This window comes from Magallana gigas, chromosome 7 (genome assembly GCF_963853765.1).
Source record: "Magallana gigas chromosome 7, xbMagGiga1.1, whole genome shotgun sequence".
NCBI classification, from domain to species: domain Eukaryota; kingdom Metazoa; phylum Mollusca; class Bivalvia; order Ostreida; family Ostreidae; genus Magallana; species Magallana gigas.
The window spans coordinates 15,451,419-15,479,190 of record NC_088859.1 but is presented as its reverse complement, the minus strand read 5'-3'; the positions used below and the strand labels follow the sequence as shown (position 1 = coordinate 15,479,190).

The following is a 27,772-nucleotide window of genomic DNA, read 5'->3' as shown; positions in this document are numbered from 1 at the left end:
AGGCCTGTGTTATGTTGCAGCTGTAGCATACCTAACGGCATACTTCACGTGCGTCCGTAGATTATGCTAGAATTATGACTCAAACACTCAGGGTGGAGACCCTTTATCTTCGCGCTTCCTGGTATCAATGCACTTAAAAAAAATTTCACAATAAAAATTTCAATGTCAAAATGGCTGATGGCCTCTAATTTTCAACCGGGTATCGTCTTTCGGGATATAGTGTATATAAATAAATGAAGGTGTACATATATCGCCATATACGTGACCCGGCATAAGGCCGAGGATCTCGTTTCTCGGGGAGTACCACCCTATATGAATGATTCATAAGGCCCAACGATAGCCCCGTGCCAAGAACCATTCTCTTCTCGGTCCCAAGATCAAAACCAACTCCAAGACGCCGTTACTGGTTCACAGTTACCGACAAATGAATTCAGCCGATAATTCTGTTTTTTTCATTATCGATAGAATTCAATCTACATAGACCCATATACGCATGTCTGTAGTATTCGAACTATATTCGTTGTCTGGGACTTTTAAATGGCACATATGCCAATTGAAGGAATAATATTTTGAGCTGGAACGGAAATAAAGGGGGACTTTTAAATGGATACCGGTCGGTGTTGAGACTTGTGCGGTCATGGAAGAATTTTATCCCTGAGATTTTTCTTTCCCTCTTCATTGAATGGCTTTTCACTAGAAGAGATTGCTGACTTTTTTTTTAAATTGCCCTTTTTGTGCTTTCGTCCTAGCGTACCCTCATTACATGACAACAATCCCGCCGCTCTTTTGGAATTCTGTACTACGTTTTAATCAATGGACAGTTAATTTATGACAAGGCTTGTTTTATGATCTTCACCAAATCGTTCATTCAGTTCCCTTGATCTGATTGGAAGGAGTATAGTGGATTCTCTTCAAGGAAGGTAAGATGCTAGATGCTATTGATTTTTTTAGGGTCATGATCAGGGATTTTCTATTGCAAATGCGTAAAAATACCGAAGTATTTTATCTTTATGCACTTAAAAACAGTTTTATTGATCGGGAATTTTCTAATGCTGTGGCTTTTATCTGATATAAACAAACGATTATGACTGCATGTATCAATTTAAATTTGTAATATGCCAGAAATCCAAAACCCTATAATCCGCGTTGCAATATCTGTTTGATATCGCGAGAAATGTCTGAAAGATATGTTTGGGGCATACTTGTACTGAAATTGTTGACCTTTTTATAGAATGTGTATTCAACAGGTGTGTAAATAGATCACACAAACCAGCAAGTGTAAAGATAAAAAGGGTAAATAGTCCACTATTGAAATGGGCGTGTACCTGCGTTCCCACATATGGAGTAAGCCATTTTAGAGGACACTACATGTAATTAAGTTTGCCTGGTCCATATTTAAAAACTAGGTGCTCTAATACCCTTTTTATCTTCCAAATCCACTTGAAATGAAAATTTGGAAGCCAGCCTATCCTCAAAGTTTTGAAAAATCTACATTTGTAGCTGAACTCTAGTAGAAATAGTTTGACACGGTTATCACTGCACGAAATATTTGACCAATTTTTCTTCCTTTTTATGAAAATTGAAAAAGCTCTTCCTGGTGCTATTGTTTAAGGGTATAAAAGGTTGGAAAAATACTCCAACACCCTGTAATTTTAAACCAAAATTTTGATGACTTGGGGATATTTGATATATTTAGACTAGCGCTATTCCTTAAATTATTGGTTAGTGTAAGATAAAGATGGCGACTTTTTTTTTTAAGGAATGCCCCTCCCTTTTTGTGTATGTCGTTAACAAAAATTCATAAATCAGAGTCACGGGTCTAAAAATCACCCATGTATCAAATTAAGTTTTAAGAAACCTTTCAACCGTGAACGGAATTTGAGAAGGGGGCACAGTCAGCTAATAGCGGGAAGAATATAAGATTTCCGCTCTACATACTTCGCACAATAGAAAAGAAAAAGATAATTTTATAAGAACTCTGTGACAAAAACGAAACAGAAATAAAGAATTTGGAATGTGGGCGCAGCACGTTCCTTATTACGAAAATTGAAAAAGTTTTAGTCATTTGTAAACAATATAAGTAATTCATTCTATTACTATCTGTTTGTCATACGGGAATGGTTGTTAAATAGTATTTACCTGGCCAACATTCAATTCATCAATGAAACATTCAGGATCACGTTTTATCTTATAAAGAAGGGACTTTTAGATTGTTACCACAAAACTTCATGACAGACTGAACATAAAACAGTCAAAATTTTAATAAAGAATGAAAACACGCGTCAGCTATTGATCATCTAATGCTATACTAAGAAAAATACATCAGGTACAGTTAAAATTTTTATATTATTTGTATTATTTATTTCTTAAACTACATGTAATAGTGTCAAATTCATTTTGAGTCCCGGGCCCTCTGCCCTATCTAAAATTTATTTTTTACAAGTGCTAATGTCTGAAATTTCATGGTATTCTCTTGGTGGATATTAATAAATGAAAAAAATCCAGACAGTAAGGTTTAAAATGTTTAGCGTGTAAATGGATGACAATAAAATTATCTTAAGATCCTTAAACTTGCCATTTCACAGGAAAAACATGACTGATGTCTGATGTAATAAGAAAAAATCCCATTAACATAGTTTTAATAAACATATAACTTTAACGTTTTTTAAATGGCTTCTAAAAATATTTTACTAAGAAATGTCTTACATGTACAATTAGCTATGTCAGAGAACTGTTCTTCGTTCTACGTATACCCCCCCCCCCCTTTTTGACTTCTACAATACGGCCGCAACTTTAAATTAATACATGGTTGATTAACTTTGTTTTTCAATTATACGTTATTTTTGTAATCATCTATTTGTAATTAAAACTTCTTGATTAATTTTGTTATTTTGAGATACAATATGAATAAAAAAAATCAAATCAGAGAGAGAGAGAGAGAGAGAGAGAGAGAGAGAGAGAGAGAGAGAGAGAGAGAGAGAGAGAGAGAGAGAGAGAGAATATGTTAGAGTGTTTTAGTTGGACTTGGTCTATTCTTTAATCAATTTATCATTAAATATTGAAGATATTGAACGTATTTTTTAAAACCAATATCAAAAAATTGAAAGGCCACTTTAAAATCCTCACACAATGGCCACAGAAACTCCCTTCTAATTTTGTTATTGGATCTGCAATAATGCCATAATCCCCAGGAATAATTCTAGATTAATGGGGAAATCTTACAAACCCTGCTGATGTTCACTGAAGTAAACTTATTAAACCCGTATAAGTATATTTAATGACATTACGATCCGCCATAACGCGTTTGAACATGATGTCAGTTTAAAACATTTTGTAGTGAGAATGTTTAAAACCTTTCTCGCCTGCATAGCAGGTCTCTCTTTTGACGAATTATTACTTAATAAGGAACTTTAAAAATAAAATACTTAAAAGTCAGAAGGCAAAAAAGCCACTTTGGGGTTATGTAACTTGGTCTACAAAGGAATCTGGGTTTATACAAAATGACGAATTAAGCAAGTAAGGTTGTTCCCTTATTGATTGAATTCTTATTGTCTAGTGATTTAAAAGAAGACTTTTGCAGCTTTGTATTGTGATTAACAGTGAGTAAAGTAAATAAACTTATGTTATAGAAATATATATATTTTTTTGATAATCATATTTAATAAGTTTGAACGACAATTGCCTTTATGGCCACCTTTATTTCCACCATAAACAAATTGCAAAGGTGTGTCAGTGATTAAAATGTTGTAAAATTTTCAATCGAAGAGGTTTTGAAATGAGTATCAAGATTAGCACAATGATAATATAGATTATACCATGCTTTATGAACCTTTAGACCGTGGGTATTAATTGGCCCGGGAGGGGCAAAGGGTGGTTCAAGTTTCGGTCAGTGACATCACGTTGATAATGGCTGAATCCATTAGCGGTGACATTTGACCTCGAAAATTACCACGTAAAATGAAATTAAGGACATTCTAAAATAGAGAAGAATAATTAGGGGCGCCGATTCAACCCATTTAATACACCATTTCGGTGACTTGGGTTGAGTAATCGAGAGCTGAAAAATAATCAACCGAACTATTCCTGTTAACATATTTGAACGCAGATTAAATTCTAGAGCAACAATATAAAATAGGTCCAGTTCTCAAGAACCAAAATACCTATCAAGTAGATGACGAGGGAAAGAGAGAGAGAGAGAGAGAGAGAGAGAGAGAGAGAGAGAGAGAGAGAGAGAGAGAACAACGATTTGTAGCTGCCAAAACAATAGCCACTCGCGCGTGAATCACGCGTAATCGTATGCATGTACAGAGCTTTTGATCCTTTGGCGGTATTGTTTACCTTTTATCGAGGGTGATTGCAATAAAAACCTTGCGATGTCGCGGAAAAGGCTTCAATACAACCATGAAGGTCGTTTATCAGATCAAATATTTCAATTATAAAAAATTCATGCGTGTTAATATTTATTCTTGTGAACACAACTTTCATTGATGTTTTGGTTTTCTTTTCTTCCTTAATTCTCTGTATTAAATTAGACTAGAGAGCCATTACAGCAATCTATCGGTAATAGAATCTTGTTGTTCAAGTTAATGGAAAGCTTGTAAAATCTGAGTGAATATTCGTCAAGCTAGTCAGTTTTAAAACTTGTACAAAATGTTTATTTGGACAAAATGTATATCATAATACAACGCGACACACAAACGGGAAAAAAAATCATTATTCCAGCAGTTTGGGCCAAAACGTCGGATATCAATTAATATTTATCCGCCACGCCCAAACTACAAACACGGATCGGTTTTTATGGACCATAATCGATTACACTCGCGGATTGGGGTTAGATGGCCGATCTATAAAAGATCCGTGGGGTACCTGAAGGGTGAATAGGTGAACCATCCAGCCAACCCAGATATAGTCGTTGTTAGGATGCTAAAACACATAACCCCATAAACATTAGTTCCTTAATTCTTCAAGTTGGCCAAGTTAAAGAAAAGGACAAGCGAGTTATATGTATACATGTACATATAGACTGCCATACCATAGGGTGGAAAATCCATAGCATGCAATCTGTTGTTGTTACGCATTCGCAACCCGAGAAAGAGGAAGATGTGGGGTTTCCAATTCATTTGAATATCGATTTTTTTATTGTTCTTTAATGAATTAGAGCTCGATTTTGATCTGGAATGACTTTGCAGATTTTACTGCTCCGCCATATGCTGCGGGTGGTTTTATTCTACATTTGTATTTGGTTTTAGTTTTCTGCTCGGTTTACTTCGGGTGTGATGTACGACTCTCTTTTATGATAACCATAGAAACAGTGAGTAGAAAACAGTCTAACCAACGGTTAGTTTTGGATCAACAACCTATGGAAATGATTATTTTGTTCATGCAGTTTTAAGAAGAAGATACTGGTTGTTAAGAATTCGCAAGTAGTTAACCAATCGAATCATCCGTTACATATTCTTAAAGAGATAACACGCTGCTCTTTGAGAACAGGAAATATATTACAATACTGTACAGACATTAGGTCCAGTCACATGTTTGCTTTTATCAGTAATGAATTTCAAAATTACATTAAAAGACACATAGCATGCCTGTTGATATATGTTTATCAAAATGAATACGTTGTCAATAAATAGTTTAAGATTTTAAAAGGGAAAGCAATTGCACAAAGCATTTCGTTCATTGTTCAATCCTAGTTTTGCATTTCACTTCAAAATGTTTCTTAATCAAGCTGTAATTTTACTAAGATCTTGTTGCCACCCCAAAAATGCAAATATTATTTTTTTGACTTCCAGTAAAATCAAACTCTATGTGTATTGCGATCCAAAATCCCTCTTTTTAAGATCAGAAGGATAACCTCTTCACTATAAATGATTTAGGCATGGGGAAGGCGTCTTGTATTCCTGGAATAGTACATATATACATGTATGTATAGATTATACTGTTATCATTTACAAATCATCAACGGATTGACCCCCCTCAAAATTTGAAACCCACACCCTCATCTTCATCCCTCCCCAAGCATCTGCATCTTATAATAAGTATATTTTTAAAAAGAAATTTTGGCGTGCAGGGTATTGAAATATTCTATTTATTCATATAACAAGTTAAAATAATTGCTACAAAAAATATATATAAACAAAGCTGATTAGCATATTCAGGTATGATGCACCTTAAAGTAGAAATATACAGTGCAGGTCAATATACTCTGGGTCACGAAAATAACCAAAACTTAGATCGTGAAATCAGGCATAAAGTTTTATCGTCTAAACTGCGAGGATAATCCGAACGTATCAATATATTGTATGTTATTTCCCTATGGATACACAACCTTTCTATCTCCGATTACTGGTACTTCGTTCAAGTCCCCAAAGTCATAAACATGGATTTGATGAGATCCTATATAGTACAAGTCGTTGCAATTTTTATGAATATTCATGCATTACTAAAATGCCATCTCATAAAAAACTATACACAGTTTGGTTTCAGTTCTGGTTATTGGCGGTTTTTGTGGTTGCAGTGGTTTTGCATTTGCATTTATGTGTATGGGTTTTTTCGGGGATGAGGCTGTTTTGGTCAGTTTTAGTGAGGATAAAATCAAAATACTACAAAATAGAAATATTATTTCTGAAACCTTTTTAAATTTTCTTTAATGCATTATGAGTTTATGGCTAGATTGTTCCCCCAACAGCGGCCTTTAATCCATTTTTGGACAGATGTCAAAAAGTCAGTCGGTCAGAAGTGAATTTACTTCGATTTGGCTCATCAGGTAGTTCAGGAATTTCGGTATCGAAGGTTTAGAGTAATAAATCGAACGTTGTACACTTACTTTTCAATATGTTTTTATCTATGTTTGATAACATTGGAATGAATTTGAAATAAATCACCGGTAAACAGAGATCTTTGTCTCTCCCTTCGAAATTTGATTAAGCACGCAATATATTTTAAGCGTCATCTTTAATATTATACATGTATCTACTATATGTATTGGAAAAATTAGCTGAAAGTGATTTATTTGCGTCGCATTTTTTCGCTATTTTATTCGGTTGCATTGTAATACCTAATACTAAAGGACTCGGGCGTTCTTAAATTCTATTATATGAAAATAGATAGTGTGTAACATTTCCTCCTTCTTAACAAGTAATATGATCTGAATGAAACTGATCACAATTATTTTATTATATGGTAAGGCGAAAGGGCGTTGGCTTTCGAACAAGCAATTTTATTTAGAACTCTGAGATGAACAGTATTGTTTCGCTAGGCTTTTGCAACACAGCGCCAACATATTGGTGAAAACATCTTTGTATTTACTAAGTCCATATATTATTATATTATTAAAGAATCTGCTAAATCATTGACCCGGCCTTTTATTTTTCATTAATAACAACATGTTCCGGATAACGTTTATAATCAATGTAAACAAATTCCATATATTTGGTCAATGAATGCTTTCATTAATACCATGCATGTGAATGCAAGATTTAATTAACAACACGATTGTATACAATTTTAAAGCTCTACGTACAACTCTGCAAAACGCCATCTTCCCGCTAGAAGCTATGCGAGTCGCGGTTTTGGTCGAGTACGCATGGTTAAATCCTTGTGTTTTTGAATTAGGTTACCAGGTAAATTGCCCTTCTCAGGCAAAGGTGTAAGAGGGCTTTTTGAATTCGGACCCCGCGTGTGTTAGTGTGAGAGCTCGTATTGTAACAGTCCGATAGGGTCAATTACAGATACTAAGGCCTGGACATATTAACTCAGAGGTGGATGAAAATTAACTAGCTTTGTAATCCTTCAGGTGATTCTTACCTGGTTTGTACATGTCCTGTACATCTGTTGCTGTGAAGTTATATTGCACGGAGTAGTTTACATATTTGTATGGAATATCTAGTCACAGGAATAGTGTTTCTGACAAAAAGTGTGGAATTATTCATTCATTGCTTGTAAGTCTCTCTCTCTCTCTCTCTCTCTCTCTCTCTCTGGGTTTTTTTGGTTTTGTTGTTGTTATTTGCATTATGATTGAGTGAAAAGCTATTTTAATCGATTATTCAATTCATGTTTTATCTATGATTACGCTAATTATAATGTTGACGTCATAGTGTTTATTTGTATACATATTGTTAGGACAATACAATTTATCTATGATATGACAATGACAAAGATCCTTTGGCCTTCATCGCCATGATAAGAATATTTGCTGAAATACAATCATTCATATGGCTATCATTTTGAAAACAACTGTCATAAACATGCCAAGGTAAGTTTTGAGTAGACCTATAGGAGGCTAATTACATCTAATTAATGCATTTAATTGCCCCTTTATAGCATTTGGTGTCCTGAATCGATTTCCTAAAGTGCATTTGCATTTCGTCCTTGTCAGGTCATTAAGAGAATTGTCTCTTAAAGTAAATTGGTACAAGTCTGTTATTGGGAAAGTCTTGCTTCACAAAATGTTTGAGTGAAGGGATATTCTAAGTGGTGTTTGTGTTTTAACTTTTCAATGCAATAAAAAAGGAGCCATCTTTAATCCTTTTTGCTTCGATGATCATGGACACACACTAAACGTATTCGACCCTTAGAGAGAAAAAAAAAACATGTCTGCTTAATTTAACAATAAATATATTTTTGTTAACGATTTGTATCCTGAAACAGCGAGATTAAGGACAGGGCTTAAGTTCGATCATACCTGGCAAAGGCTTATCGTCTGTGATAATATTTTCATTATGCCTGAATGAGAAATTAAATTGTTTTTGGGAAATAAATCGTTCGAAAGTTTTAAAGTACAAATATATAAGACATGTGTTTAGAAAGACCCATTCATCCAATGCAAATTTCCACGTTGACATAAAATGCAAATACTGCAAAGGTCTAAATGCCTTTAGAATGTGGTCTTTATAAATGATGTAAACCACTGCCAAAAACATTCAACGAATAATTCAGATGATAATTTTGCTTACGTAAGGGCATTAAATAAAAGAATAAATACCGATTGATTGAAGTGTCAATAACAAATGACTTGAGTGACATTTTTCCGTGCCCCCGTTGAGTGAATCGCTTCCCCCCTTGATTGTGTACTTAGACCAAGAGCCTTAAGTCTCCTCACCTTTATCTATTTTATTTGTTTATTTTAATTAAAGTAGCAAAGATGTGGTGAATTGAGGCAACCATAAAGTAAATATTTGTGTGAGGTGCGTCCCTTCATTTCTATATGCGAGCTAATGCGTCTATAAACATTTCGTGTACCGCCGGGTTAAATGTTGGCCGTGTCGGACATAAATAGATGTAATACCTAGGTAATATACATGGCCCCCAACATTCTTGGCCAATTCTGTCTCTAGGGGTAAGGCACTTTCCGTACTTTAAAAATATTATTTATTCTGTTCAGAACAGTGTATTGAAGATGAAAAACATTTTCTTTTATATTGCACTGTGTATAAAAATAAACAACAGAAATACATGTATTTCTATATGGTGAATTTCAAAGAATTTGATATTAGTCAATAATTATTTGTTTCATTGACCAACAATTATCCATAACAAGCTGCTAGATTTATAAACTCTGCCTTCCAACTCAGGAATAATAATATCCATATGTAAATGTGTTAAAATACTTTATATCCGAAGTGTAATTTATCAATGTCCAAAAATTAATATAATATAAATTTGAAATCATGCATATATAAAGTTACGATTGTATAAAGTGACTTATAGGCCCAAGGGGCCGGGTGCAAATTACGATTATTCGACATATACTTTGAAAAATATAAATGTCATGCACAATGTCACTATAATAAACAATAACCTACTTACTTATTACCGTTTAAATATTACTAACATACTTGGGTTTTATTTTTTTTTTTTCATTACATTGACTTCTTAGTTCGCTCAATTTTAAATTTCAAAATATAAAAAAAATGTACACGAATTATGCAATTAAATAAAAAAAATAAAAAATCAATTTATCAAGTCTCCGTGCATTGGGAAATGATAACTTCTTCCATTGTTTGTAACAATTGAAAATTTATTTTTTAAAAATCAATTCACCCCTACTGCGTGCATTGTGCAATCATGACCATTCCTTCTTGTTTGTCAAAATATTAAAGTATAACAGATAAAAATCGAACCCTCTCCCAATTGAGGACTTATAAAGGGGTGTAGAGTTTACATAAATCGTACAGGTAAATAGGCACGCCTTTCATCTGACGTGTGGGATGAGGTCCCCATTTTACATGTAACGGCGATCGTTGGATCTAAGATGAAAATTATGTTTGCAAAGCCATTAATTTTATTCTAGCGATTTCCATGTGATAAATTTTCTTACTTGCAGTGTTTCGAAGAAAACGATCGAAATTTATTGAAACGATGTACAAATGAATAATTATATTAAAATTTAATATTTTTACATTGCGAGTTTTAATTGCAATGAAAAAATGCATAATACTCAGGATATATTGCAATGGAATGGATAAATGTAGAAAAACTCGTTTGTACACGTAAACATAAGACCGCATGCTGGTATTTTTAAGGCGATTCTGTATTATGCAAGACAATGAATGTCAAAATCATCTTGTAAACAATTACTCACTATACCATCTCTCACTGGAATGCAGACGATGAGCCGAGCTGCGTTCGATTTCTTTGATCAACTCCAGTACTACACTTGTTTTTCATACCATAGGCGGGAAAAAATTGCTAAATCGAAAAAAAAGAATCGACGTTATAGACCAAAGGTGACAAATTTTTGATAATAGAGACATGTTTTAGACACAAAAAATAAAACCACATCATGTCTTTATTATAATTCGCTATGTGTGGCACATATATCAACATTCTTCATGCTTGCATTGCCTTAGCTATACGTGCTATGCATTCTAAATAAGACGAGCAAAGTGCGTCTATATTATGTCTACCAAATGTACCAGATTCTCTTTTTTGGGTCAAATGAAATAAATTAGGTGTTAAATTGATAAATGTCGGTAAATATACAGAGGCAGAAAGTGAGACACGATATACTCGAACTGCGATAATACGAGGTTTTATCATAACTGGTTATTCGGCCTATTGTCATCCTTTAATAGCAGTAATATCTTCGCATGCATGACGCACTATCAGCGTCCCTTATTGATTACATACAATGTCTATCAATAAAAAAAAAAACCCGTCTCCCCATTACATCTGTGACCACAGTATTGAAATATGTATCTTCTGAAATGCGACCGGGGAATACACGAAACAAATTAATCATCAATAACTGACATCGCAGTCTGAAAATTGTTTTCTTCTTTTGACAGAGAGAAGCGAAGTACACTAGATAATGGAAACGAATGAACTAATAGCCATTGTCGGTGGTTCCTTAGCGGGACTGGTGGTCATCTTGATTGTGTTGGCGGTCATAATCTACTGTACATGTGGGTGAGTACAAAGCTACAAGTTTATACTAAAGTGATGTTTCTAAGGTACTTATCTTCATGTATATGTAATTCAAGCTTTTAGATATGACATCATACGTTAAGTCTCGACGCACCTAGAAGAAATTTCTCTTATTACATTTGAATAAAAATAATGTATAATTTTTAAAGGGCATCTTATTGATAGAAATTAAAGCACACTAATATAATTGACTAATTATTCCACAACGTTCCTCGCTGTTCATCATTGTACTCGCCTTCACATAAGTTTTGCACGCTTTCTTGATCAGCTGAAGTGTAAATTTTCGAGACATTAGTAATCCTTAAAAGTGATCAAAAGAAAGGATCCTTACAATTCTTTGACCCTCCATTCTTATCCGAGATCTCTTCTGTGCGCTTTCAATGCCATTTGCAATCTAAATCTCCCCGCATACAAAGGACAGACAAGAAAAGCTACGACCTTATAATCTTTATCCTTATAAGGTCTACTTTTGTCTCTTTAGGCCTCTGCGACAGGAAATGACATTGGCATGAAATTTGTGAATATAATGAAAATGACATTTGAGTAATGTTAGAAATATACACCGTCAGAGAATGCAGAACATGTCATGTGAATTACACAGTGGGTTTCCAAATAGCACGATCTTTCTAGGTCTCTACGCCAGGCAGTGCTTATGTTCTGCAGGACTAGGTTACAGATTTGGGGCGTCTTGTTGCCCATTGCTACATCAAGGCATTGTTGTCTACAACGATACAAAAAATAAACATGTCTTTAATCAGGAAATACCGGCAAATAATTTCATGTGAGCTAAAGTCTAATTACCAGGAATCACATATTTAGTCAAATTAAAGTTTTAAAACTCCTGTATCTAAACAAAGAAAAAAAAATCCACCACGCAATTCATCAAATACAAACGACAGAATATCTTTTTTATCAGTGTTGACAGGGATTTTTACTTGTAATTTTATGTACTGACGAAGACTAACATGAATGGCCCCGGGTTACATATCTGTAGCAAAGATGTAAATTTTTTCACCTGGATATCGTAAAAAAAGCGAAGGTTCTTGTTTTCCGAATGGGTGATAATCAAATTTGTTCAGCTGACTTCGTCGTTTGCCCGAAGGAACAAGGTTGTGGCAACACACGTAGACGCCTGATTTCTTACATATTACTGTGAATTATTACAGTCACAGCGCTTCCCCTTGTTGAACTCCCAACGTAAGATAAAATCAGTGTAAACCCAGAGCTTTTAAAGATGACACGAACGATATTGGATCAAGAACAGTTGTTAGTGTCTATCTGCCTTATCCACCATTACACTGAGTAAAGAATTAAAATCTTTGATAAATAACACAGGTGACAGATAAACTTGAAATAAATTAAATAGACGTGTACTTTGTAGCAAGCCCTTTTCTCAAAAAATTCATGTCTAATTTAAATACATATTTGAGATCGATGACAACAGGTAATATTAAACAATAATCATTTTAGTTTTTAATCTATTTCATTTATCATATTCTTGCAATTTAGAAAAAGAAAAAGACGCGATGACAAACACAGACGCCTTACTCATAACCAAAGCCAAGATACAAGTCTCGGCAAAAGCAGCAAGTATGGCAACGGGATTGACCCGCGAATGGAGCATCCCCCCTCTTTGCCAAAAGTTGGGAGTAATGGTCTGTGGATGGGAGCAAACCCCGCTATGTATGCCCCTGGAAAACCCTACTACAACGACAATCGAAGGCCTCAGAACTCCATGATGAGGGTCACATCGGAGGATAGACTTTCTCCACGTAAGTCAGCAAATCTGAAGAGATAATAGTCATTAAAATGAAAGAGCCAACTTCGCATACATGTACCTGTTTGTTTAACAAAAGAGTTGTCTATTATGATAGAAGCTTTCTTCTTGCTCTATAGTATAATATCTTGATCTAACATGTATATCTTCTGTGCTTTACAGGTTAAAAATGATATGAATTAAAACCATGAATATTTAATACTACTCATATTTGATATTCTTTTTCATGTAATCACACTATTATATCAAATCCTGTGTTTGAACTTGACACCAGGAATTTACATACATGACTCACATTTCCTTATACTTATCTATACCTATATAGTGTGGTGTTTAACAAATCACGTCTACCTTTACCATATATATACATGTACATATATAAGTATTTGTATAATATGTATCACTATCGGGGAGTTTCTCTTCTCTCCCTACTGCTGTGGTAATTTTTTCACTTAGCAGGTCTCTAGTAGACCTTTGTGACATAAGCTTGTCAGGTTGAGTGGGTCTTACGACCTGTTACCGACCGTCAGTCGATCGGCCCGTCCTTGGGCCCATCACTCACGGTCCTTTTACTGTCCGGTACTAATTAACTAATAGCAATGGGACTGCGCCCATCGTGAGAGAAAAAAATGTCCTTGTTACAGTATCCCACTACACACGGCTGAGTTACATAATAAGAGACCAAGTTTATTACGATCTAAAATATTTATCACGATTTCCTTGTTTTATTCATTGTCCTTGAGAATTCACGGAGATCAAAGATTAAGGAAATCATGTTTGCCTGTCTACAACTTCAATTTGGTCCCGCTTTCATGTTTACGTTGTATATTAGATGGAATAAAAGAGCGATATTTCTAAATATTGAGTCGATGGAATAGGAAATACAAATATTTTGATGGAAGTGGGTTAAAGGTATTGTTATTTATAGCGGTCAAAAGCTAAACATAGTACAATGAATGTCTAGCTAAACGTCCCCTTGGGTCTGAAATAAACGCACAAAAGCATCAACTGAAAATATTATAACTCCACACTCAATACTAGCTATGTATTTCGTGGTATACAATTACATATACCAAATAGAAATAGACTGAATTGCTGTCTCCCGTTGTCTATAAGCCTGCAACGTTTCTCTGAAATAAAGCTATCTAGATACACAAAATATAATTTTTTAAGCATTTTGCTGGATTTCTATAAGCAAATCACGTTTTCTCACGCCACATGTAAGAAAAATGAACCCAGTTTATAATTCTATTTCTATGCAGAAAAATAGACCATGATCAATTGCCTTTGAATAGCTTCCATTCAGTTATATTTATTTCTCGACAGGTTTATGTCCAACAAGATCAATTACAGTGATTTATGAATTTTTAAAGAACCGCAAAGTGTTTTTTACATTTGCACGTTGTTTTTATTAATCCTCACACAAAGCAAGAAATTGTGGTGAATATTTTGAACGAATATTGACCTACCAGAATACATTCAAATGTTTTTCCATCTTTTAAAAGCATTTTAGAGAGGTTGAATATTTGGTATTTATATGACGTGTTTGTATAAAACATTGATAATATGCTAGCTACTATGCATTTGAATGAATCGTAAGCCACTTTGTATTAATTAAATTCTTTATTAGACAAAACATAAACACTTACAAGTGCGACCAAAAGGTTAACTAATAAAAAAAGCGTTGTAATCGCCTTTTAAGGGTAATTTGGTCCAGGCCCCTAAAACCGCGTTGACACAGCGAAATAGGGCAAATGTATTGCATGCCTCATGTTTCTGTGCAATTAGAAATCCTATATTCTTATTTGTGTAAAATGAAACAGGTTACAATCGACAGCTGTACAGATTGAACAATAAGGACCGAGAAATCCGAAGTGGTTCGCTACAAAGATACCCGTATTATCATGACAGCTACAAATTTTATTATCGTATGTACCTAACTGCATGGAAAGTGTATATTATAGACTTGGTTTTTGTGGCTTCATACACTCAATAAATGTACTTTATTTTTGCAAGCATTGTAATCTTATATATAGCAATGTAACACATATATATGTAGTCCTTTAGTTGTTAAGTATTTGTGAGTACTCACCGGCAAAGCCGCCATTTTTACGCTGCTTTTTGTGTAGCACGTGTTAGATGTCACTGTGACAGTGTCTTGATGTGAGTTAAAAACCGGTCACTTTTTTTTTAAAAATTTGTTTAATCGCAGATTGTAAAAAATGTGAAGATTGTGTTTTGAAATAGCACTTAATTTCAATTAATACCATGCACGGATTTTTTTTTCGTTGCAGTAACTATACTCATGTTGTTTTCTTTTATTTATTTTTCTCTTTTGTGATTCTTGAGATTATATTTTTTTAAACAAATATTTCACAGTCACTGAGTATCAAACGTGTTATGTTGACTTGTAACATCCTTTTGAAATGATATTTCATGATATGATTTAAGATAATTTTATTAAAAGTAAACTAGTCTAAGAGTATGCATGATGTGCACTAGTAATAAGTAAACAAATTCAAGATTTTGCATGATGTGCACCAATTATGAATGCTGGCTAGTCACTTAACCCCCAAAAATTATATATAAGTAAAAATGGGAATTATGGGACAGGGTTATGATACCCTTATGGTGCGTGCTGAATTATTAATGTTGTATCAACTATAATATACCGGTATTTCCGTAGACCCGCAGTTTTTGGTGCAATGAAATACACTATATAAGTTATATATAGATGTGGTAAGGTATACGAATCCTTAGTTTAATGAATTAATATAATGCAAGACCTGAAATAAAGACATGGTTTAAAAGCACGTGTTATACCATTCTCATACTTTTATTGACCAATAGATTTATCATGAATGATTTTACAAATATCAAGTAAACGCACAACAAAATATTTTATCAAGTGGGAAAAAAATTGTTTCTAATTAAGATCTAATTTGTATATTTGAAAGTGTATTTGAAAACTTAAATTTTATTACAATTCCATTCATGTTATTTTTAGCCTACATGGTCTACCAGGGGAATCCCCACATCTATCACAGTCAGCAGGTGCCCTCGACCTATGAAGCCTTCGGCCGCCTCCCCCGCAGCAATAGCTACATGGAGCTGTACCCCTCGTCACCTTACGCCGGCTACCCGTCAAGTGGATATGGAGGCGTTCGAGGTGCGATTCTTGAAAAAATTTAAAATTCTTTGAACATTTTTTAGTAGCAATTCTATCTGATCTTTCTAAAAATGATACATGTTTATACAAGGTTATGCATATCTTTTTCTACCATTTTTAGAATCTTTAAAACATTATGTTACATCTCATTTTCATAACACAACTTTTTAAATTATATATGTATGTATTTGTTTGTTTATATATATATATTTACATTTATATTTATACACTCGACTCGTCTATATTTCTTTTCCTTGTTTCATAATTATGATAATTTGTTTTGTTTCCTCGTTTGTTACGTCAAAATAATTAGAACTTATTTGAGAGTTTCCACAACAGAATTCGAACGCATTGAATATATATGAACTTAATATAGTAAGTTGTTCTTTCTTTAAGTTTTAATTTACTAAATATACCGGTATTTACAATAATGTAATTTATATAAGAAGTAATGACGAAATATATTTTCCATAAAAGACTTTTATCCGCTGAGGACGTTTCGTAAGTTTAAAACCTGTGTTATTTTCTTCTTTCTTTCTCTCCTATAACACCTGTTTCTGTTACCTTTGAGATCTTTTTTCATTGTGTGTGCGGTTTTTTTTGGTAACAAATCTAATATTTCTAAAGAGTGAGGTGTGGACTACATGTAGATGTCACTGTCTGATTTTCGTAGTTATCTCTACTTCTGAACTTCAGAGGATATATCTAACTTTAAGGAATGGTTAACAAAGATGAAGAATTAACCCAAAAAATAAGAAAGCACGGTTTGATTAAATTAAAAAAAAAAGATAATGGAAACACCAAATTTGTCTTGGCTAGTTTGTCAGTACGTCACCGAGTCAAGGGGAAGAACTCGATTTAATAGCTGTTTACGGATGTAAGTTCTTGAAAACAATCTAAATTCACAATTTATGAGTTTCCGCTGTATTTTCAATAGAGTATTCTTGATTTATTTTCAGGATGGTAATAAAACACATGACTAATGAGTCTGGTCAATTTTTGTGAATTTTAACCACAAATTGTGCAATATGTGAAATTTGTCCATATTCATTTCAATTAAAAGCGTCGATAAAAAGTTAAATTATGCACAATAAATTATCATAAGTGACGAACTGCGTCACAGTCTGTCTGTAAAAAAGGCTTTTGTCATTGCATCTATAGACGCACGTCTGCATGTCAGTTGATTTAATAACAACATAGAAGTGCTCCATTGTTTCCTTTATACGTAAAGTAACGATTTGGTTTATTTATTATTGTTTAGATTCGCGAGCAGTTTTGGTGGAGTATCCGGACGATTCTGACCACGTATACGATCCATATCGGGACGTTTTTGACGACAGAAAACGTGGTGGCAAAAAGGTCCAGAGAACACACAGCGATTTAACGGGAACAAAGCGCAAAAAGAGGGAACGGAAATACGATTCTCCGTACGATTTGGAAAGTCGCCCCTCCAATAGGGATAAAAAGGAAGGAAGCGACCATCGCCAAAAAGGATCCGTCGACGGTCGTCTGCCGCGAACAACTTCCGCGGAGATTCACGAAAAACATCAGTCACGTGATCATAAACATCGTGAGATGCGGCAGAGCATGAATGGTGTCCGAAACGATAATAATAAGGAGACCAAAACGGAAGTGAGCGAACAAGAGTTATCGCAGACAGACAGTGCTAAGTTGAGAGCGATGCAAGATAAAAGCAAGGACCACGTGGATGGTAAACCCGTATCGACTCAGTGGAATAACAATAAGGAGGACTTGAAGCTAAACTTGCCCAAAGACAGTGACGAAGAAGAGGTGGTGGTGAAACATTACGAGTACAATGGACATATTAGGAGGGACAATTCTAGTGACAGGAGGGATTACCCGGGCGGTAAGGTGAACGGTAGCACCTTTGTTAGTGTGACTGTCAGGCCGGAAATGCACGACAGGAACGGTTACGACAATCCAGTGTTCAGTGAGGAAGAACCGGTCTCTTCTAGGGTGTCAGGCAAAGGGAGAGCTAGAAGCGACAGCAACACTGATGGTGAGGCATTCTCTTCGTTTGTTACCTTTAGTCAGGAAAGATATACCTTTTTTTTTAATCTTCTATCATGTGCGCAATTTCTAACTTTTGTCTGTATTTCCATGAATTTTTTTCCCAATACGATCTGTGTGATTGATGATACATGTAAATGAAGTAGGTTAATTCATACAAAAGAAGGGGGATATTGATGTGGAGTAATGCCCTGTGTAGAGAATTGAATAAAGGAAACATCGATACCACAACGTCCTGAACATAGTCAGACTGAGCAAGACAATTTATTCGGTCATGAAGCAATACACGAGCTGCTTATTTGATACAATGTAGACAAATCAAGAAAAAATTATTAAAAATACGAAGTTTTAAGTAAATGAAAATACAAATCTATATTATCCATAAAGATTGCAAATTGCAACAATTGCAAATACCAGATACATATAAAGAAAGGTTGTGTAGACTAAATTTTCAAAGCACTAAAATATCTTGTTTTCTGAGATAAATGAATTACAAAAAGGTTAAAAAAAAATAAGACTGGCATAAGAATTTGATCTGTGAAAAATGGGGTTAATCTGAAAAGCAAGGAAGACGGGGAAAATGTTAAATTAGAAAAATAACAACATTTTGGCTCATGCAATACATTTGACAACTCAAATCAAACAAGCAAAAATAAGGTAGAGCAAACCAACGTGTTCCGGTGGTTAATACCCACAGCAGATGTTGAAAATATACATGTACGTAAACATGTAGATGCTTTACAAATTGAAACAACTCGACACCTATGACGATGGTAGAGTAGATGAAGGGAGTGGATAAGAAAAGGAAACAAACAACTCAAGTGGCTTTATAGGTCATCAGGATTTTGCGTATACATATCATATCAGCAATATACATGTACACTCGGATAATGAGTATTACATTAAGCATGCTGGTTGCATTCTCCCCTTTTCTAGAGTGAAATTTATCTTCATGTGATTTGAAACCAATCCAAAACGACATAAACTGAGTCAAGAGGTTTTAATGTAGGTCTAAACGGGCATTAAACAGAATTAGTGTTAAGAAGAGGAAATCGTGTAGATTTTACAATTGTAGATGTTTAGAAAAGACAGAAGTGCATGTATTTGTGATCCCAAGAGAGAGTGGGCGAGTTCAGAAGTAGATACACTTAGTTAAAAGAGAGTACTAGTATTTATCAGTATGTGATAACAGGATCTGCTGACTGTTTGACCCCTTATGGTTAATAGAGTATATTTATATTTATAGAAAAAATTGTTTTATAGAAATATGGAAATGTATCGAACGTATCAATTTTCCAAAAACGACCGTTTTAGTATTAATTTTTTTTTAAAAAGTCTACCTTGGGGGATTTTTTTTAACCTCATTTGATGGAGATGCAAGTTTAGGCGTTGATTAAATAAAGTTATCAATGATAAATGCAAAGAAGATTTAAGATATTCACATGTAATTTTTTTCCCAATTTTAACAAATTAGATGTATTTGTATATCCAGGTAAACAAGTTTCAGCAGCTTTCGACTTTCTAAACAACTACCTGTCAGATGACGAAGGCACGGAATACCTGGGAAGTCGCTCCCACTCACCTGTACCTCTATAACACAGGTAAGTCATATACTGTAAAGGTATTACATTTGGCTGTGTATTCTTTTTAGTGATTTTTTGCAGAAAGCCGATTCCACTAAATCAAGTACACTGCCAAATGCCATTCTTATATGTATAAAAATAGGCACATTCAGAAATACGCTAATTCAAATCCACGCTAACTTGTTGAAAAATAATTTTCCGCTAAATATCGTACACGCTAAATAAAATACCATATGGCTTCATATATAAAACAATATCTGAACTTAAAAGGATTGACTTTTTTAAATAGGACTATAATTTTCAATTACCATCATTTTACAATATCATACATGTAATTAGTAAGTAATGAGAATAATTAAAGTCATAATTTAGAATGTCTATAATTAATTTATACTGTTGTTCCTTTAAAACATTTCGACAAGTAATGATTGTTTTTATAACAGCAGCTACATTACCGTCTGCTATATAGTTGAAGTTTTGAGACTGTTCAGAACGTTTTTAAGTAGACTTTTCATTGCAAAACCGAGATAATGACTATTAAATCACATTTCAAAACTTTTTAGAGAAAATTATACTGTTATTACATCGGTTCTAAATATTATGTATTCATCTTTTTCAGAATTTGTAAGTAGAGAGTTTTGAAAAAAAATGCGCAGATTGACTTGAAACCTAACCTGTGAACGTGATCTCTGCAGAAGGAACTAAAAATCACAAACCGCAAAACATTGTGAAAAAGGATATATACAGCAATGTGCCAAATGCAGTGGTGTGGATTTGTTTACCTATTTTACAATGGCGACACAAAAAGAGAGATATTTTCTACAAAGTCATGATATAGATCAGATCTTGTTTAGGTTTACAAGCACTCAATTATTACAATTTTTGCCATAAGACAACTCAATTTTCCTTTTTACCTTTTTTTTTTTTACTCTTTTCAATACAGTTAAATGTTCATGCGATTAAAATATGAAGTAAGGATGAGATTTATGAAGTTTAATTTAATTTTTTGGGTTGTTGTTTCGACTTTGGTTTTATAAGTACATTGTATTAGTATGTTGTTTCGGGTGATGAGAAAATAGCTTCCAGTTGTCGTCAAGTAATACTCAAACTGACACAAATCAAAAATAAAATGTGTTATATTCATCTTGATCAAATGCTTTTTTTTGAAATTTTTATTGGTTTTTTTTTGTGTGTATGAGAATTGAATATTCTTTCCATTTGCAACCGTGTTTAAATGGATTTTGTACACAGATTTGAGAGAGAGAGAGAGAGAGAGAGAGAGAGAGAGAGAGAGAGAGAGAGAGAGAGAGAGAGAGAGATGCGCCCCTGTTTCACATTTCGTGAAATAAAATTAACATTTTTATTCAATTTTATTCAAATTGCATTGTATATTTCTCATTATTTCAAATTATTACCATTGTAATAGTTTAGGGATTTCCCCCTTATTCAATATTCCTTCATTTAATCAGTTGTTTATAAGTATTCGAGAGTAATATACAGCAGGACAATTTTTAAAAAAAACATTTCATAAAATTCAGTAGCCATTTTTGACGACTTTTCATACATCATATTGACAATATAAATTTGATTTAATAGTTAATATGATTATTAAGATATATAGAAGTAACATTTACACAGTCATATTATGTCATATTCAAATATATATAAATCATTGTATATTTTGTACTATCAAAAGTTTGCCATATTTGTATTTATTTTTCAAATAAACATGACTAAAATAACTTGGGTGTTTTGATGTTTTTTTCCGTTTAATTTTATTGATTGATAGTTACGTTAAATACTTTGATTAGCATAAACTAACAATTAAATGTTGAATTATCGCAATCAAAATTTTGAAATGAAATCTAATTCCATTTTTCAAGTAATCACCTTTTCATGAAAAGACGTGGTCATGATTTGAGCTTACAATATTCAAATTTTATTTTTGAGTTTTAATGTTTACAATTTTCAATGGTCATCTAATGTGTCGGGGTTCGATTAACAAGCAAGATACAAAGTTTACCAATTGTCGCATGTTCATTTGCTACATAGAAAAAAAACATTTTAAGTGACTATTTCCATAAAATGTTAATAACTCTTTATTATATAATTAATCTTATTGTAATTGAATATACCAGTTGTCATGATGTATTTAATTTGTTTTATACATGCCACCAGGTAAATTTAAAATTCACATGACATTAGGCCTAACTTACAGAAAGTAGAAACCTCAATGACTGCTGAAACCAGAATAAACATTCAGCTTAAGTTTGTATTTTGTTAGAAAAAAATTGGCACGAACATTGTTTATAAAAAAACAAAACAACAGTCTAGTATGAAATGTATCACGTTGTTAACTGACAACTCGCATATACAGTATATGTTTAGCCTAACCATAAGAAACACCATAGCTTATATATTAAGTATTGTCATAATCAAGAATCGAAACACAAATCTCAATATTTTCATCTCAAAAAGAGACCATGGATAACACTTCAATAAGCGTATGTTTTTAGAATTAAATCAATTGAAAATTTCAATAATTCATAAGATTATAATACATCAATAAACAGCCCCTAAAGTTTGAAACTTTCAAGGTGATATTGAGACACATTTTAATAGCATTTCAATTTTTCGGTGTTTTCAATCGAAAGACAATAAGACAGTGTACAAATTTTGACTTTATAGTCTAAGACTGATTCCTGATCCTGGGACTTGAGCTTATTGTCACGACTTTTTTATATTGTAATCGGTATATAATGTTATACATTACCTGTATTGTTTTATAGGGCCAGATTTACAAAAAGCATCATAAAGTAAAGTCATCACTCAGAAAAATAAAAAAGTACAATCAGACATTTTCATTCTGTCGACATCATATCTAAATAAACACTAACCTATCCAATATACATTCAAAATACGTGCACTATTTATGATTAATAGAAAGACGTTGATTTCAAAGTAAATGAAACCATGTAATAATGCAGTATAATAGAAAAATGTATCCAATGATGTTGATGTAAGTATGTTAATGATATACAAGAAAGTACTGTGGAAGCTGTACAGAGAAAATGAGTATTTTTTATAAAGAAAAGACTCTAACAAGATTTAAGAAAACGCCTAAGTTTTCAAGTTATATAAGCGAATTGTGTAAAAAAAACATTCTTGTTGATCCATTTTAAATAGCCAGTGTTAACACTTACAGATATGCTTATTCCTAAATAAAGAATGCTAGTTACACTAACAGATATGCTTACTCCTAAATTAAAAATGTTAGTTAAGAATTCCAAATTTTATGTTTTTCTATATCATACGGTATATTCCAAATGGAATACAACAGTCACATGCAGTGGCAAGTAGGATTTAGAATGAAGAAATGTGGAACTTTTGAACTAATTTCAGTGGAACTTGTGTTTTCTTAAAAATCTCGGCGGACAGAAGAAGCGATGATAAAGGCAAAAATTTCTGAATGAACTACAACAATCCCATTAAGGATTGAGCATCGTCATTCCTAAACCACTTCCCGGTCATCCATACCCGCCCCCCCCCCCCCTCAACAAATGCTTGTTGGGGGGGGGGAACCCACCCATCTACCACACCCTTTACTAAGAAACCACTTAAACTATCTTGCGAAAAGAAACTTAATTCGTGGAGGGATAGGACAAATCATCCAGTCATTCTTTTCACGTGATAAACTTATAAACTGATGATTGATGGATAGTTCATGGCTTTCATATTTCATATTTTCAGTCCGGATCGGACAGTCCGGAAATTATATTCAATACTTTTAAATGCGTTTGAATTAAAATTCATAAGTTGCAGAAAGTTTATGCAGCTTAATAAAAAACACAAACATTTCTATATTTATAAACATTTATTGAATACGGCATATATAGAGCACAGAAACAAAAAATTCTTCATTTTTAATGCAGTTCAAAGTTCAAAGACTTTGTCCGTAATAATAGAAATTCTCGTCATAAAAGGAAATAAATTTAATTTAATAGCTTCGCTCAATTTTAAGACCTCAAATCAATTCAATTCAATTTATTTCACTCAAACCGTCAACATGACCGTACATGAGGTGCGTGTATATATATATATATATATATATATATATATATATATATATATATATATATATATATATATATATATATATATATATATATACACACACACACAAATGTAGGTATAGAGTCAGAGGTACATGAGAAAAAAGTACAAATGTTCAAAGAGGACAGACTGATTCAAAAATTTCATGTATAAATAAACAGTTTTTTTTTTGTTTTTTTAAGTATTCACAAAATTTTAAAGTGTAATTGGTCTTTCACAAAATCTAGATTCCAAAGTATTTTTGTCTCATACATGAAAGAGCATTACATTCTAATATAAAGTGCATTTCATCAGCAACTTGATTGTTATTACATAATGTGCAGCATCTTTTTTTTCTTCTTTTTTTTCCCCATGCTTTTTTTCTATTATTACCATTCAATACAATGTGCAGCATCTTTCTTTTAGAGGAATGCCTAACAATCTATCAGTTTCTACAGGAAGTCGATGATTCGACGTTCGAAATTTTACAAGTATTTAACAAGTGTTTTTCGAAGTTTTGATGGAAGAATACTCAAATATTTTGCATATCCAAAAGTTAATTTGAGAGTTTTACATATATGACCTTTTGAAGAATTTGCAATATCAGCCGACCACTTCTGCACATACTGGTATTTAAGCCTTTGCTTGGCAGCATTTATAATCCAATTAACATTTACAATACATTGTTCATTCCAAATGTTTGAAAAACCAAAATTATCAAAAATAGAATGTATACAATCAATCCATGGGTTCTTAGAAATGTCATTATTACTTTGAATCAATAAGTATTTGTAAAGTATATGAACAATTTTATTTTCTGTCCCGGTGAACAATTTTGCCCAGTATGAAACCATTGTAGTATATATATTAACAGATAACGGAAACCTTCCGATTTCTCCATAAACCATGTACAATGGGGTACAGCTTTTTAAATTCAGTATATGTTTCAAAAAGTTCGAATGAATACGTTCTATAATTTCTATGTTTTCAAAGCCCCATACTTCACAACCGTATAATAATACCGGCATTACTACTTTATCGAAAAGGTTTAACTGACAATCGACAGGTAAATTAAATTGCCTTATTTTCCTAATGACCCCATACATAGCCTTCTGTGCCTGTTCACATAGATGTGTTTTTGCTTTCCTGAAAGACCCTGAACGTGAAAAAATAATTCTAAGGTATTTAAACTCTTTTACATTTTCAATTATTTCATTTCTGAAGTAAAAATCCCTTTTTATCATTGGACCTTTAGAAAATACTTATATTTTTGTCTTATTTATATTAATCGTTAACTGCCATTGCTCACAATATAAATAAAATTCGTTCAGAGCATGTTGTAAATTATCAGGCGTTTCAGCAAGAATTACAGTGTCGTCAGCATAAAAAATAATACATAGTTTAAAATACATAAACGGTTCATCCTCTATAGTTTTGGTAACACTGTGTAACCCAATTATGTTTTTAACAATCAAGAACTTTTCTAAGTCATTAATATATATAACGAAAATAAAAATGGCGACAAATTTTCACCTTAGGGTACTCCAACATTACAGCTAAAAAATTCGGAAGATAAGCCATTCATACTGATTTTTGATTTAACTTCCATATACATGTTTTTGATATAATGAAAACATTTCCCGTCTATTCCATTTTTGATTAACTTGCTCCAAAGAGCATTTCTCCAGACAGTGTCGAATGCCTGTTTAAAATCAACAAAAGCACAAAAAAGTTTTTTTCTTCATTGACATAAGAGTATGGGATAAAAATTGTAGCATTATTATATGGTCTAGAGTTGAATATTTTTCTCTAAAACCTGCCTGGCTTTCGCTGATAACGTCAATCTCTGATGCATATATCTCTAATCTATTGCTTAATATACAAGTAAAAAGTTTTCCTAGGCAACTTAATAATGTTATCGGTCTATAGTTCTCAGGATGTTTTGGGTCGCCTTTGTTTTTTTTTTTATACCTTATCTTATAGGTTATGAAGTGTCCCGACGCAATAATTGATAGTACAAATAATTTGGTAGCTATTAAATTCATTCTAACCAAGTATTTATTATAGTAAATAATTTGGTATAATTTTTCTTTTGATAACATTTGTCAACACCACATTTTGAAATAATAGAAAAAAACAACACACAAACGAAAATAAGGAATAAGGAATCATTCTTTGAGTATTATGAGGTGATAATTTTAGTCGGGGTGTGATCAAATCCAATAAAGCCCGAAGGGCTTTATGATAGATTTGATCACGCCCCGACCAAAATTATCACCTCATAATATTCAAAGAATGATTGCTTATTACTTATATTTAAATAATTTTGTGCCATTGTACGATGAAATATTTTAAAAATATATATAAGCAAACCCCGCTGGCGCCTCAATTTGGCGTCATTTGAAGTTATTGGTTTTATAGTACAAAATCGATACGTAGTGTTATCACAGGCAATGACACTGGAAAATGTAAATATATTAATTTATATAGCATCCTAAGATTATAAAAATGCACTAAAATTTTTACTAAAAGAACACTGCTCATGATAGTTTTAATTAGATGTAATTAATTCTAAAAATAAAAAAAAGTCAACAAAGATGCCAGTGATTCCATTAAAACTACCATTGACAAAAAACAAGAATATAGCTCATTCTTTTCAGACTGTACACACTTTTCTATAAGTTATCTCAATTTACACAGGAAAAGATTGAGCCATTCAGATAACTGAAAGGGATATAAATGATTGAAAGTTAGCGTGATTAAGGTCAGACATGACTTAGGTAGCAAGGGACAGTTTCGAATAAAGTAAAATTGAGAGTTGCTGTACTTGAAGGCTTATGAGTGTTGCTAAAATTCATGAAATGATTTTAAATGATTATCATTAGTTAGAGGGGTGTCTCTTGTTGAAATTAATATGCAATATGTAGGCCCCTTATGTAAGGTACATGAGAATCAGAAGTAAAATGCGAAACCTGCGGCTATGACTGTTGTGCTGACTTTACACAGTGAAATTGCAAGTTACAGACGGGAGGTAAAATAACACGAAAAGTAGGTGGATGGGACATTGTAAACTATACACCGGTAAGTTTGTGACATGTGATAGTGCAACATGCACGCGGTACGGAAGGTCAACCCTCTGCAGGGAATTAGCTGGGGGTGGTCTAAAAAGCTGAAAAATCATGAAAAATTAGCAAAATATGAAAGGGTCAAAATCTCATAAAAACCAGTATGTAGAGGATTTTACAGGTTTTGATTAGTAATTTTCTTCAGAAATTGGTGATTGGCCTTATAAAGAGTGAATTAAAGGTATTTGTGCTAAATGGGAACCGAGGAAATTCTAGTTACAGAGTTCCAAAGACATGCATCCCTTGGCTACAATGAATTGTATAAAAAAAAACTGTCCCCTTAGTTTCAATTATTTTCCAATTTCTACCTTCGCTAGGCAACATTTTTCACTACGCAATTTCGTAATATAAGACACTTTTTAATATTTAGTTTCATTGGAAAATATATACTATTAATTTTTTTATAAGAGTTCTATTGTATTTGCTTGCTATTACAAAGAAACTTCAACATATTCTCGCTACAAAATAGCCTGATAATTTGCAATAGATATGTTTAAATGCAAATAAATAAGGAATAAATTTTCGTGAAAATTTATCTAAAATTGATAAACGTCTCATGTGTCATTGA

The 27,772-nt window shown here is 33.0% G+C and overlaps 1 protein-coding gene across 7 annotated transcripts; it reads left to right on the top strand.

Annotated features, from left to right (window-relative positions):
• The first annotated feature begins 252 nt into the window (after positions 1-252).
• Positions 253-21,150, top strand: LOC105341834 (uncharacterized). 7 transcript variants are annotated; one of them, XM_011448565.4, is made up of 9 exons: positions 253-920; positions 11,289-11,409; positions 12,937-13,199; positions 15,028-15,132; positions 16,212-16,373; positions 16,851-16,874; positions 17,635-18,393; positions 19,897-20,005; positions 20,607-21,150. In XM_011448565.4, the coding sequence occupies exons 2-8, from the start codon at positions 11,312-11,314 to the stop codon at positions 19,998-20,000; spliced, it is 1,515 nt and encodes a 504-aa protein (XP_011446867.3). In that variant the 5' UTR covers positions 253-920; positions 11,289-11,311; the 3' UTR covers positions 20,001-20,005; positions 20,607-21,150. The 7 variants fall into 7 exon arrangements, with proteins under 7 accessions (XP_011446867.3, XP_011446872.3, XP_011446873.3 ...); XM_011448567.4 differs by lacking the exon at positions 253-920 and adding an exon at positions 2,192-2,326; XM_066065390.1 differs by lacking the exon at positions 253-920 and adding an exon at positions 5,293-5,311.
• Positions 21,151-27,772: the final 6,622 nt, after the last annotated feature.

Coding starts and splice junctions, on each gene's coding strand:
- LOC105341834 (XM_011448565.4), top strand. CDS start 11,312: ATGGAAACGAATGAACTAATAGCCATTGTCGGTGGTTCCTTAGCGGGA. Junction 16,875..17,634: donor TTATCCGCTGAGGACGTTTC/GTAAGTTTAAAA, acceptor ATTATTGTTTAG/ATTCGCGAGCAGTTTTGGTG. Junction 18,394..19,896: donor AAGCGACAGCAACACTGATG/GTGAGGCATTCT, acceptor TTGTATATCCAG/GTAAACAAGTTTCAGCAGCT.